The following is a 15,277-nucleotide window of genomic DNA, read 5'->3' on the forward strand; positions in this document are numbered from 1 at the left end:
ATTTATTTCAATAAACTTAAAACAGCAAATACACATAATTTGAGGTAAAAATATTATTATTAAATACTCTAATAATAAATAAAATACATAAATACTGAAAATTGAATTGCATTGCATATAATAAATTGAAAATTGCATTTAGTAAATACACACTCCATTAATTTCAACATTTTAAATATGGCCGTCAGATCCCCACACACGTACTGGTTTCGTGCTTTGTGATAAATTCATTTTTCATTTTAATCATTGATATTACAAACTTCCTCTTAGGCTTTGCTTCCATACACTTTTTGGATGCTATAGTTAATAAGTAAAGGTTTTATTGGGTTGAACAGAAAGTTTCTGCAGTATTTTTAACAGCTAATTACAGCTGTATATAATTAAATCACACATCTACATTAAGTGTCATTACTTAATGTAGATGTGTGATTTAATTATAACAGTTGTGAAATTTAACACATTATTGCTAATATAATATATATAACCAAACATAAAAATAAAATGAAAAAGCACTGAAAACATACAAGTGTGTAATGTGATAGTGAGAGAGGACTTGGGTGCACAGCAATTGCATTAATGTTTTGAGCATACTTTTTTGAAAATTAAGTACTAATACTAATTCAAATCTTGTTAAAACTGTGTACAGTTCAAACTCTGCATACAGTTTGAACAAGTATTTGAAATTAGTTGTTTGAATTATGAGGCATCACTGTATTATTATTTATAGTTATGTTTTCAGTACTAATAGAAAGTAAAGTTTCAACTTGGTAAAAATAACTAGATATATAAAATTTTAATACAATGAACCACTTTAAAAATAAAAATTTTTGTTTTTTTGATAAGTTTATAATAGTAAATAATAGAAAAAATACTCTTGAAAAGTATTTTTTTTTATTATTTACATTGATATTCACTTTAAAACTATTTCTATATATATTAACAATATCAAAAAAACAAATTTATCATAAGTTTATAAAATCAGGTGTATTTGTTGCTTTTAAGTTGTTGATTATTAATATACTAATGGTTAAACTAACTAGACATTTATTAGATATACACTTCAGATTAAAAATATAATGCCTTTTCTGTGAATGATGATGATGAAAAAAAAACTCCAAACTTTATGACAAATACATTAAAACAAACTAAATACACATAAGAAAAGGAATTTTTTAGGACAATTCCTTAAATGCACTCTGTCTGTCCTTAAACACATTCTCCATTAGATTAAACAACAACAAATATGGAAACAACATCAAACATAAGAATACAACACAGTACATATCTCATTTCATATACAAGCACAACTAAATTTCCTATTAGAAGTTACACATATTAAAAAATAAATGAACAGCTGGATCCTTTATTGAGCTACTTAAAATAAGTGTAACACAAGATTGTGACTCAATAGTCTGCATGTAGCCAAATTTCTTAAACCTCAGATTACCAAGAAAAAAATTGCATCCAGTACCATTGGAGTCAAATTTACTTTATATAATTTTCTTTTGTATTTAGCCATAAAATATGATGCAGTGACATCATATGGGGATTTTATAATCAGTAAAACTTGTTATAAACAAAAACTCAAAAGCAGTCTATTTTCAAGAATATGTTAAACTTATTTTTCTTTTTTCTTTCTTAATTTGCACAACCATTACACATTACTACAGAATTCTCTTTGTAAATAAGATTGTTATATTTCACACATTTCAGGCTTGTCTTCACATCTTTTTTCTTGTCACAGAAACTGCACCCCTCTTGTTTCTGTATCAACATGATGCAATAAGGATGACTCAATATCATGAAATATGAAGGATGATGCAATATGAAACATACAAATTTACAAAAAGTAAATTTGTCATAAATGATGATGGAGGCAGTTTTAATGTAATTTCAATATGGAGTCAATTTGACCCCAGCAGTACTGAATGGTGCATTTAACTCCTGATCACTGACATTCAAACTTTTGACAACAGGAATGATAAAAAGTATTTTTCACTTACATTAACAGCTACCTGAAATTTAAACCCATAAAAGTTTCTGAAACCAGAGTTATTTAATAAATAAAACACAAATGGGATTAATCTGACCCTATGATATTCTGAAGGTTAATAACTAATTAGTCTTAAATAGCCCAATAAAGAATCTGGCTGTTTGTTTGATATTTAAATTATCATATTGGCTGCCTATATTGTTACATGTATTTACTCCACTGACATTCAAATGAAGTTTGATCTAGAAAAATGCAAAACACTTCACATTGAAGAAGGATGATTTTGCATTTGGAAATGGAGATGTCATTGAATCCATTCTTGAGGGTGAGGACCACAAATATTTAGGATTCCAACAAGTCAAACTCAGAGCAAGGACAAATTAAAAAATGAGGAGACAACAGAGTTCTGATATCCTGGATTTTGCTGAAATTTTAATACATTTTAGTACACCCCTTTCACTAATGCATGATAACATAATTCATGCTAATGAGCAGTAATTTACAAGAAATCATTGTTTAAACTTTTCAGTGTGTTTTATATTGAGTTCTATAAACAAATCATAACAAGGAGATGTGGATGACTGAGTAAAGAACCAAATTAAAAAGTTTGATGTTGCAGGTTCATCCTGCTGTTTTCCAACTTTTATGTATAATTTTTTTCTGAAATGTGCAATCCAGTGAATTATTAGAAAATATGCTTTGGTCCAAAAATACTATTTTTTAATTATTAGAATAATTTGCAAATTTTAAGCCAACAAATGTGAACAACAAATCAATGTGTTTCCTACAGTTGTTGGTTTAAAAATATGTGAATGATTTTAAAACAATGATTTCTTGTAAATTATTTCTCATTGGCACAAGTTATCATGCATTAGAGGATGAGATATACTGAAATGTATTACAATTTCAGCAAGATCCAGGATGTCAAAGGTTGGATGACCTCTTGTAAGACTAACAAAAGAATATAACAGCAGATTAAACTGAATACTAACAACACAGTTGAATGCAAAACACATATTTAAAGCAATTAACACATTTCTTCTCCCAGTTTCAACATATTTACTTAGTTATACGTCGGACACTCACAAAACTAAAACATTTCCAAAGAAAGACACAAACAACAATAACAAAACATAACAAAAACCACTCTTAAGTCTTCTGTAGAAAGGCTAAGTCTTCCTTGTAAAGAGTAAGGGTGAGGCCTCACAGATATAGTAAAACTTACTAGTGTTTATCTACAGAAAACAAAAGCACCATTAAACTTACACAACACTGATCTGGATCTAACATAATACACAAAGTGCCCAGATATCAAAGACCTGGGCTCTGAAGGCACTCCAGAGGTAGGTAGGCACCCTAATGATTTCAGTCAGCATCGTGTTGACAGAATGTTTCAAATTGCTGGCTGAATCATGAGTGCCTTTTTTTGGAAAGATGGAAAGGTTTATGATTGCCATACAAGAAACTACAGAAGTACGCATTTTAAAAGATAACACTTACAGACAATACTTACAGGAAATGTCACATTGTTGGGATAGAAATCCACAGTCAGCTAGCATTTCCTATTTTTTGCTATAATAAATAAATAAATAAATAAAATAAATAGATGTACAAAACTATAAAACACGTTACATCAAGGTGCAAGCTTTTTACACAATATAACTAATTACATTGATGTAACCAAATAGCAAATATAATAATCAAAAGTTATAATCAATTTATAATCAAAAACTTGCACACAAACTACTGCATGTCTAGGTAGCATATTACAAATACATATCTCATACAGTTACAGAAAACAACTCACAAAATATATATGACTGATCTATTATCACATTATTTTATCTGTGATAATAGATCCATCACATACATTATAGATCTAGCTATATAAAACACCCACAACATACAAAATATTTAAAAAAAATTAGTATATACTCAGAACTCTCCCATAAAATAAAGTACCTGTAGAGAATGGATAAAGAATTTATCGTATTCATAGTCCTCTCTTGCATAGGCATCATAACTGATGCCTGTGCAAGAGAGGACTACAATGCACAAAAATGTGCCTCATATATTATGCACATTTTTGTGATACCATATACACTATACAAAGTCTAGAAGCATTAGGGATTCACAACAGCACAACTATATTACACTGCATACTAAATGCATGTCATATAGTTAAGAAATTCTTAAACACAGGCACTGTACATATACAAATATACACAAATAGCATGTAAACAAAATATCTTTTTCTGTAGTTATGGCTTGGGTTTAGCTAGGTTTAGCTGTTCTCAGGAATTTTTTTTTCATTTTCCCATTCCTGGATCTTGAGAAAAGTTAATTAAAATTTATTTTGTATACTAGTACTTTCTATATATATTAACAGGACTTACTATACTGGAAAATATGGATGCAGATATTTAGTCTTACAGATCAAAAATAATGTTCTTTATTTAGTTCACCTGTTCTTATTTAGTTCACCTGTGAACTAAATAAAGAACATTATTTTTGATCTGTAAGACTAAATATCTGCCATCCATATTTTCCAGTATAATAAGTCCTGTTAATATATAGAAAGTACTAGTATACAAAATAAATTTTAAATTAAGTTTAAAAAAGGACACAAAGACATAATAATTAAACTTGAGAAAAGTTGGTCAAAAAAGCAGGAAAATTGGCTCCTAGAACCCAGTAATACTCAGAATGGAAATAAATATACTACTCACAATGTGTCTTTTAGAAATTTTTCTTATTTATTGCTATGTAAACTTACATTGTGTTACAATATTATATGCCACCAGAAATGCATGTGCGACACCAGAATCAGATAACACATGACCAGCTAATTTTAGCTGTTATAAATCAAGTAATTTGATCATTGAGAACAGAAAACAATTTGTATTTACACAGAAAAATATTTATTTTCACAACCCAAGATTACAGTTATCTTCAGGTAAACTAACTAAAGAAATCTAAGGTAGCTGACCTTAATATGACATTGTAGTCAAATCCTGGGATGTGAAAATAAATATTTCTCTACAATGTTTGTTTTTCACAATGAATTGTTTTCACAAAGTAATGGCTGATACTACTAACCATATTCAATCAATTTGTTTGTGGCTGATGATTGTGATGTACAGTAAACCCTCATTATTTTGAAACTCGGGGGACTAAAAAAAAACAACTTTGAGTAATCTGGGTTCAAATTAGCCAAACTTTTTTCAAATCAAAGTTTTTTGTAATTCTTGAATAAATTTCTACATACAATCAAGGAACATCGGGGATGTAAATCACACTTTCGAGAACCTCTTACCGGTTTTGGATACAAAACGAAAGATCGTCATAAACGTTTTCGATGTTCGAAAACGTTATATAAGAAGAGTACCCGCAAGCGCTGTATTAAGATCACATACAGAAGACGCCCCACCATATTGGATATCCTCCATAACAGGAAGGATTCCCCCGACCCCAACAGACTTCCGGGCGTGTACTCCATACCTCTTAAGGATCACAGGTTTGACAGAAACCTTGTTTACATCGGCTCAACCAAGAGATCCTTGGGAATCAGAATACGTGAGCACAATGCGGATATTCTCCATGGGAGAAATTCTACGGCTCTCTCTACTCACGCAACCGATCCGGACATCAAAGCGGCCCTCAACCAAGCCAGACTTATTATCACATCGCCTCACTCTGAACACTTGAGGTGGTTGGAGGCTATCTCCATTTACAGACACAGCCGCGCCACCACCTGCATAAACTATAAAGAGGAACTCAATTTGTCCCCGCCTGGCAGACCCTCATCGACACGGACCTTTAATCCGCCTTCCACTCGCACCGAATGCGCATGTCTGTTCAACCACTTGCATCGGGAACATTCTATTTTAGTTTAAAAATAATTTGTTCCATTATTTGATCTGCATTACTATTTTTTTTCCATCTGAAGAAGAACTACCGTGTTCGAAAACGTTTACGACGATCTTTCGTTTTGTATCTATATTTCTGATAATTAGCACTGAGTTCAGCGTTAACGTAGACTCTTCTTTTTATTGCTAGCACTTTCGACGAAAAATTACGATCGTCGTCTTCAGGCGAATGTGGAAAGAACAGATTTGCAAATCTGTTCTTGTCCACATTCGCCTGAAGACGACGATCGTAATTTTTCGTCGAAATGTGCTAGCAATAAAAAGAAGAATCTACGTTAACGCTGAACTCAGTGCTAATTATCAGAAATATATGCAACTTTGGCGTGAGTTAACTTTTATTGTTTTGTATCTAACATCGGTAAGAGGTTCTCAAAAGTGTGATTCTTGAATAAAATTATGACATTATTTTATATAATTTCACCCATTCGTTTATAGATGAGTTAATATTATGAGTTATTACTTAGTCATTTAACCTATTTTGAAAAAACTGTCAGTTGGCATTTACTTAGTGAAAACAATGAAAATGTAACTAAATTACATTCAAAGCAAGACCTGAAAATAACACATGAAAGAAGCTTAGCCATTATTACAGATTATCAATGAAAATGAAACATAAAAGATTATTTCAGGAATTCTTGGGAATACAATTTCCCATTCTCAATTCCTTAAGGTTCCAAAATGTCAGAAATTCGGAAACCCTAGGTTTAGCATAGCACTGGATACTAATACTATGTAGGATATATTTCAACAACACTACAATAATCGTTTGATTAAAATGTTTAATTAGCAATTATTTTATTAAATTTTAAAGAAATTGTTATCAATGTTGTTTTATTTATAGCAGTGTATCAAAAATAGTATGTTAAAAATAATTCCTTTTTTAAGGCTCGAACATTTAATGAAACACCTTTGAATCCAAGAAAATGTGCTCAAATTTTAACAAAGATTCTGTATCTCCTTAATCAGGTATGATAAAATTTTAAAATTTATTTTTAACTGTAATCAAGCCACTAGTGTGTAAATTATTATATAAATATTATTATAATTTTTCAGTTTTGAAATATTTGTCTTAATCACACATTTACTGCAATTTAAATAATAATTTCTTTATTAAATTAATAATAATATTTTGAAATTTTTATTACTGTATTTACTCGTATATAAGACTAGGTTTTTATTCATTTTTCACTGCTTAAAAATCTAGGTCGTCCTATACGCACGAGCGAAGGATTCTTTGTGTTTTTGCAATAATTTTTGTGAACCTTGTATTCACATTTTTTACTGGATGTTCACTTCTTGTGTTTGAAAACAAAAGTATTTTATCTGGGTCATTGAATCGTTCTTGTGTATTGTCAGGATTAAAGATGAATAGCAATAGGCTCCCATGTAATTTTGGAATTGAATTCCAAAATTACATGGGAGCCCGATATAAGTTTTAATTCTTTGCCACGTGAAAACAGATGATTACTTGGAAATCAGAATTCAAAGAAACTCATAAGTGTAATCGACGAAGAGTGAATTCGACTGTTAAGAATTGGCAAAAAAGGTTCCTGAATGTGAAGCTTTACGTGAACAAATTATGTTGTCGATTTTACAAGATTTTTTCCTTGAAGTTTAAAATGCCAGTAATTTTTGTGGGAAAATGTGTGCATTTACGTGCATTTGATATAAAATTAGAATTGTATTAATAAATCTAATTTTCTTTATTTTGATCTTTAAAGTCACACCACGTCCTATATGCAAGATCGTCTTATGTGCGAGTAAATACGATATTTGTATTTTAAAATATTTTTTCAACCATATTCATACCAACATTTAAAATCTTGAATTAAGAGTTACTTTACTTTTTGCATTCATCAAATTAATTTAGTATATTGGATTACAAAATCTAGATTTGAATGGGAATTGTATTAAAGCTCTTTGATTTGACTGCATATTTCATTACATATTTAAGTGAAATCTTATACAAGTTCAGTATGTATTTTTAAAGTTGGAATTTAGTGACGGGACAATTAATTAAAATTGGAAAAATCTGACATTTTCTGGGAATCGAGCAAATCTCGTCACAATTTCCAATTTTTAAAATGATTCTTTCACATTTAACAAGAAAATTTTTTTATAGTTTTGATATAATAAATGTGATTTATTTTTATAATTTCAATAATATATTATTGAAATAATAGTGCACTTTTTAAGTTTTAAGTAAATTACTAAGTAATAATTAATTTATTATATATAATAAATTTCTATGTTAAAATATAGGGGGAGCAGTTAGGCACCACTGAAGCAACAGAAGCATTCTTTGCAATGACAAAACTGTTTCAGTCAAAAGATACTGTTTTGCGACGATTGGTTTATTTGGGAATCAAAGAGTTATCAAAAATAGCAGAAGATGTTATAATTGTAACAAGTAGGTAAGTTGAATAACAATAAAAGAATAAAGTCACAAGAAGCAAAGAAAAGTTCTCTTATAGATTACAAAATAATTTAGTTGAAAAAGTATAAACTAATTGTTTTTTTTCCCTATCTTTAGTCTAACCAAAGATATGACAGGAAAGGTATGAAATTTTTAATTATTGATATATAAATTTTGCAAGTGCTTGATAAATATGATTGTCAAATGTAATAAATTGATAATTATCATCTAAATTCATAATTATCATTAACATCTTATTTATTTACCAAACACATCTTCATATTTATCAAGTTTCTGTAGATGTTTTAAAGATTTATCAAGTTTCTGAATATATTAGTCACCCGAAGGATATAAATGATAAATTTAACTAATATTAAAAATCTTTATTTTTGTTTGTTTCTTAGAATTAGAATTTTTATAAAGAAACAATAAATTTATTAAATATTCTATTTCCTGTATTGAAATTGAAGGGTTATATCACAAAATGCTTTCAGTCCACTTCAAAATTGAAAATGAATTAGACTATTCCAAGTGCTATAACATATAACATATGTGACCTATAACATATGTAATGATATATTCAAACATTTTGAAATGTTACTAGTATCATCTACATAGGCTTCCAAAGTTTGCAATGCATTTCATAATGAGTTTACTATAATACATTGTAAATCTTAAATGCTTTTAGTTCTATTCATGTATCTTACACTATGAATCAAATGCATTTTGATGTATACTGTGGTTAGGCATAATGACTGAGAAAGTTTGAATGGAAATACAAACAGATGCAAAATGGTGGTATTGGTGATTTTCTGACATTGAAAACAAAGACTTCAATGTTGATCCTGATTATGTTCCAGTCCACATGAGTCTGAAGATTTCAGAGATGGCAAAGAAGTTGCCCATATTGATAAAAGCCTAGGTGTTATACCTGAACCCTAGTGCTGGTGTGTCATCTTCAGGACTTGAGTGCTGGAAAGTAGCCAAGTAGGAATAAATGCTCTTTATTAAATACAGTAGTATCCTTATCATATATAATAAATGTGTGATAATCTGTCATTGTCGTGCCCTGTTTCATGACACAGCTTCTGTGAATTACATTGAAATAGATGAAGAATATAACATGAAATAGGAGGTGATAGTTTATAATGGAACAACCTCAAAACTTGCAGAAATGGAAGTGCAAGCATTCTGATGGAAAGGATCCAAAAACTGCATGTACTGTACACTTACATTGTCAAGCTGCATGTCTGGATAATGCAGATCTGCAAACCCTCTTTGAATCACCATAATCAACCATTCAAAGTGGACCAAGGTTTATGTTGGAGAATTTTATGAGTAATGTCTTTGTAATCTTTGCCATTATTTGGCAATGCAGTGTATACAGTCATGTAATGAAATATCATAAACATGTTACATCTATGATGAATGAGTTATATGAATGTACTGCAAAATAATAGGATCTCTGCAATAAAATAATAAGCAAATTATTAATAAACTTTATGCTAATTTATTACAAATCCCAATCATAGCTATAAAGTATGCACTATCACACAGAAATAATCTATTTGTTATCAGACACCTAGTATCATTGTGAAAATTCTTTGAAAAATGCCTCAATGACTTTTGATCATATTTGCAGAGAATTTTCACAATGCTACTATGTATACAATGATAAAAAAATAGATTATTTCTGTGTATTTTGAAATTTGGACAAAAAAAGGTTCAGTTACTTTCAAAATGTCTTAAGCCTGCAGATTGAAAGCATTTTGAAATAATTAGAAATTTATCAAAATCAGACAGATTTTTTTAAATGTAATGATCATCAGTCATCCATTAACATCATAAGTATTTATGGCAAATTTCATCTAAATTCATAGAACCATTTCTTGACAACAGTTTTTTATGCCTCCTGTAAAGTCCAAAAAGTGGCCTGAAAGCATTTTGGAATGCAATTTTAAAAGTATTGCTTGCACACCCACCCATTATATCATTCTTAAGCAATGCTACATCATAAGATAGATATAAGTAAATGATCACTAATGAAATATTACATTATCAAATTTCATAATTAAATTCTTATAATGGTTATCAAAATCAAAATTTATTTCTAAAATTTCAGTTTAAAAAGTTATAATTTTTAATATCAAATACAAAAAAAACCTGTCTACAACAGAATTTAAATAAAATGGAAATTGTCTAATTGTAAAAAATTCTCCAGAATTTCTATTTTAAATTTTACTAAAGTCTGAAACCTGTCCATTGTGAAGAGAGGACGTTTTTTGTTATGAAGAAAGTAACTTAACCTGGTTAAAGATTTTTAAATTAAGATTTCACTTGTAGATAAATAAGTAAAATTTCCCTCCAGGTATAGTGATTTTAAACCTTGTCAGAAAAATGAATGTCACATAACAAGAGGAGATATGGATCAATGTCTTTGTTAATATTAGTCTTTATTGGAATTAACTAGGGACAGAATCAAATACTTTCAACGTTTAAATGAATTTCCAAGAACCAAGTTTTCGAGTACAAGCAATAAATGTAATTTATGAAAATAGTAAGAATGAGGTAACAGTGTTGTTAGACTTGTATGGAGTAGTTAGTCACTAATTAGTATTCAAAAACAAGTTGATTACAATTGTTGAAATAAAGCACAAAATTGCTGTAGAGAACTTATCTCACAGGACCTTCCAGATAATTAATTAAAATAGACTATTAAATAAAGGAATGGAAATGTATTTTGGACTTTATTGCCCCTCATCAGTTCTTTCCTTCACAGATCTGATAAAATAAGATTATTCTATGAAATTATACTTAACATTACAATTAGGGTTTCTCAAACAGGATCCCGGGATCCCGATTGTTTTTTCAACCCGGGAAATTTTTCTTATCCTGGGAAATCCCACAAATTTTTTAAAAATTTGCTTTTTTCTTATTTTTTGTTAAGGTTGAGGAAATTTTGCAAATAGAAAGTGTAATTAACTCATAAACTGTCAGAATACATTTGTATTTATTAATTTTAAACCTACTTATTAGTTTTTTAAAATTTTTCCTCATTATGGCACGTCACAAATGATCAATAATCAATACGTAGCTTATTTGTGGCAGGACTCTTAAAATTCTTTACCAGTAATATCTGGAATAATTGTGCTTATTGTTGTCTTAATTTTTAACTATGCCCAGTAGCTTCAATAACTGCGTAACGCCAGGTTGTGCAAATTGGGCCAGGATGGAAACGAGTACGAAGTCTGCGAGTATGAAGTTTTTCTTCATAACCTGATTATTAAAGACAAACGAACTGCTGAATTATTGGGCTATGATGTTTCTATTAAAACAGTCGAGGTAGACAAATCAAGAATACTAGAGAACAAAAGAAGTACTACAATCTCGAAAACGAACTAGAAATCTTTCAGGATACAGATGAAAAAAACATAATATTTGTCTTCTCTTAAATGCATTAAACACGATTCCAGTTGCATCAATTGAATCGGAAAAGGCATTCTAGGTAGCAAGACTTTTCATTACTGAAATAAGAATTAGATTGAGTGATCGGAGTATTGACCATCTTTGCTTTTTAAAATCTTATAAAAATTTACAATATTTTATATTATATTTTATTTAAAAAATAAAAATTACCTTCTAAGTTAGAAGTTTGATCTGTTCTTGTTTTTTTTTTTTAATTTTCAACTCAATTCAAAGGCATCTTTGTTGTTGTATTCAGTTTCCAGTAAACTTTAATAATTTTTCTATTTGTGAAGATTTCTATGTAATTCAAAGGTAATTTCTAATATATATCTTACACAGCATTATTAATATGATTTTGGAGGTTACAGAATGTATTAAATTACTTTAAAAAATGAAAAATAATTATATCATTTGATTTCATGATATTTTGTATAGCTTAAAAATAATTTATTTTGTCCCGTGATCCTGCGAAACAGTTCACTTTTATCCTGGAATCCTGGGACAAGCAAAAGACCAGGAAATGAGAAACCCTAATTACAATCCTTTGATATGTTACATAAATACAAATTATGCTATACATTTAAATCAATTATAATCAGATTACAGAATAACTTGGCCTCTATTACTGAAATGCAATTAGAGTTTCTGACTGCAAATTAAGACACTAGTTCTTGGTAGTTGAATTGGCTTGTTTGCTGTCATGTGAGATCCTAGGATCACATTTGATGTGTATTTGAATACCTAGCATGAGTTTTTGGGAACTAGATCTTTTTACAATTTTGTAGTTCTCAATTCTTGCATTCAAGTTCTTTCATCTTTGGTTGGAATTATTTTGGCCTAATTTAGATTAAATGTAGCAATAGCAAAATCACATTTACTATAAAAATGAACATAACTGTGTGATATTTATCTGATATAGTTTAAAAATAAAAAAGAAAACTACAGCAATCATTCGATTTAGTATTAATACATTGGGCTTTGGGATGTTTATGTGTAAAATATTAACATAAATAATTAACTAAACTCACTCAGCAAATAATAGACAACTGTCTAGAACACCGTTATTTTCTCATTTAACCTGAGGATGGCCTATCAAATAGGCTGGAAATGTTAGTTACATTTAAATAAATTTTCTCAGCAATTTAAGGTGTAGTTGGATTGTCTATTAACATAAATGTCAAAAGTATATTTTAAGTTGTGTTATGAGGGTGAACACATCCAGATTAACCAAGGCATACTTAACTGATATTCCACATTATCTGAGATGAATTGATGGAAGAGTAGTTATCAGTAAAGATACAAAAATATAATATAGTGCATTTCATTTCAAGAATCTGAGCTGATTGATATATGCAGTATTTGAAATGGGACTATAAAAATTAAACTTTTACTCTAATGACTTTTCATGACAATTGAATTTTAAGAAATTTTAATTATAATAGTCATAAAAAAGACAATACAAGATTATTATTATAAAATTAATCATTTTGTATGAAACATTCCATGTTATGTGACTTTTTGATTATCTGAAGAACTCTTGTCCACATTATCTTGGATAATCAACATACTGCTGTATTAAGAGAAGTAATTGTAATGCCTAAAAATATATTTTGTTTACCCAAAAATTATTAATTTTATTATTCACAAATTTAGTATTTAATTTGTTTTTCAAGAATAAATTCTTATTATGAAGCATTGCATATGTTCATATTAAGGTTTAACATATTCAGGAGTGAGATCATTTAACATAATTTTTTTATAAAGTAGTTATGTTTAAATATAAATTCTCTCTCTACTAGTTAGTTGTATTTGTAAATATTTATAATAATAAATTAATTATAAATAAATTAGTTATTTATAATAAACTTTAATATTACATTAATATATTAACTGTATATTAATTAAATATTCATTTGTTTAATAGTATAAGTATTAATGTAATATACAATATCTATATGTTTACATATAATGAAATTTAAATTAATTTTTAGGAGGATCAGTACAGAGCAGCTGCCATTCGTGCATTATGCAAAATAACAGATGTAAGTATTAAGTTAATTTAAATTTATTTAAAAATTTTTTTTTTATTTAGAATATTAAAATAATTTTAAATGGAAAACTGAACAAGTTTTATACAGTGGCTTTAACTGCATTATAAATACCAATAAATTGATGATGAGATATTAATAAGATGGAATTAATAACATTTTATCTGAGAAAAGTTCATTAAATAATTTGTAGAATTATATGAAAAATGAACTTATTGTAATGGGTTTAATTGATAATTTTATGATTTTCTTATTTGAATCTTTTAATTTTGGAACTTAAAACATCCACTCATTTTTATAATACTTGAATTAAGAGAATGAAAAAATTCTTGAATTATAGAGGTCTTTTTAAATAAAATCCTCATGTAAGTTTTTGAATATGCAAAATTTCTTGATATTTTTGCAGGATGTACATTTTATTGGTGAACTTTACTTAATCCAAACCAATCTTATTTGTTTTGTGAATAAATATTCTTACAAAAAATTAAAAGAAATTGTAGATTATATTTGATGAATTTATAAAATTAATGCTTACTACACATTTTAATTTAAATATACAAACTAAATACAGTATAATTTTTTTTAAAGATATGTATTTGCCTTTAGTCCTTTAAGCATTCATTACTTTGTGTAATCCTATTAATCTTAATGTATAACCCTACTAACTAATTAGACATAATTATTAGTTGAATTAGTAAAAGTGCACTGTAAGTATTTAAAAGTTTATAAAAATATTTTCTGAAATTCTTACGAGAAATACTTCATGCATTATAAGCAAACATTTTTGAAAATTTTTTAAATGTTTAAAATAAAAATTTAGTAATTTTTAGGTTTTCAATTTTAGTTGTGGTTAAGAATATTTTAAAATTTCAGATTTTTAATTTAAATATCACTATAAAATAATTTAAACAAAAATATATGGGCATGATTATAAAAGATTTTACATAATATTAATTACTATCATTATAGAGTAGTATGTTACAAGCAATAGAAAGATACATGAAACAAGCTATTGTAGATAAAAATTATGCTGTTTCTAGTGCAGCTTTAGTATCATCATTGGTAAGTTTTTAAATATTTATATAGTATTTATAAATTAAAAATAAATTTTTATTTAAAGAATTTTTATGTTTTTAGCATTTAATACAAATTAGTCCTGATGTTGTTAAGAGATGGGTAAATGAAGCTCAAGAAGCTGTTAACTCTGATAACATAATGGTTCAAGTGAGTAATTTGTTATTACAAATATAAAAATATTTTATAATTTAAATCTTATGTATAAACATTTCTAATATTGAAACATGCATTTAATTTCCCAAAAAGGTTTTTGTATTGAATAAATTGTTTTTATTCAAAATTTTAAAAATTAGTAAGTATGAATAAATAAATAAATAAATGATTTAAACAGCTACTGAAATTTTATTTG

General features: G+C 28.0%; 1 protein-coding gene across 1 annotated transcript in view; it reads left to right on the forward strand.

Annotated features, from left to right (window-relative positions):
- The window catches only part of gammaCOP (coat protein (coatomer) gamma), a 47,471-nt gene that overhangs the window by 12,095 nt on the left and 20,099 nt on the right, over window positions 1–15,277 (forward strand). The window contains exons 3-8 of the mRNA XM_067276621.1: window positions 6,808–6,888; window positions 8,185–8,336; window positions 8,456–8,480; window positions 13,795–13,845; window positions 14,821–14,913; window positions 14,989–15,075. Of these exons, the coding sequence (XP_067132722.1) occupies window positions 6,808–6,888; window positions 8,185–8,336; window positions 8,456–8,480; window positions 13,795–13,845; window positions 14,821–14,913; window positions 14,989–15,075 (489 nt within the window). The remainder of the gene's footprint in view (window positions 1–6,807; window positions 6,889–8,184; window positions 8,337–8,455; window positions 8,481–13,794; window positions 13,846–14,820; window positions 14,914–14,988; window positions 15,076–15,277) is intronic.

This window comes from Centruroides vittatus, unplaced genomic scaffold (genome assembly GCF_030686945.1).
Source record: "Centruroides vittatus isolate TY-2023 unplaced genomic scaffold, ASM3068694v2 contig_1159, whole genome shotgun sequence".
Taxonomy (NCBI): domain Eukaryota; kingdom Metazoa; phylum Arthropoda; class Arachnida; order Scorpiones; family Buthidae; genus Centruroides; species Centruroides vittatus.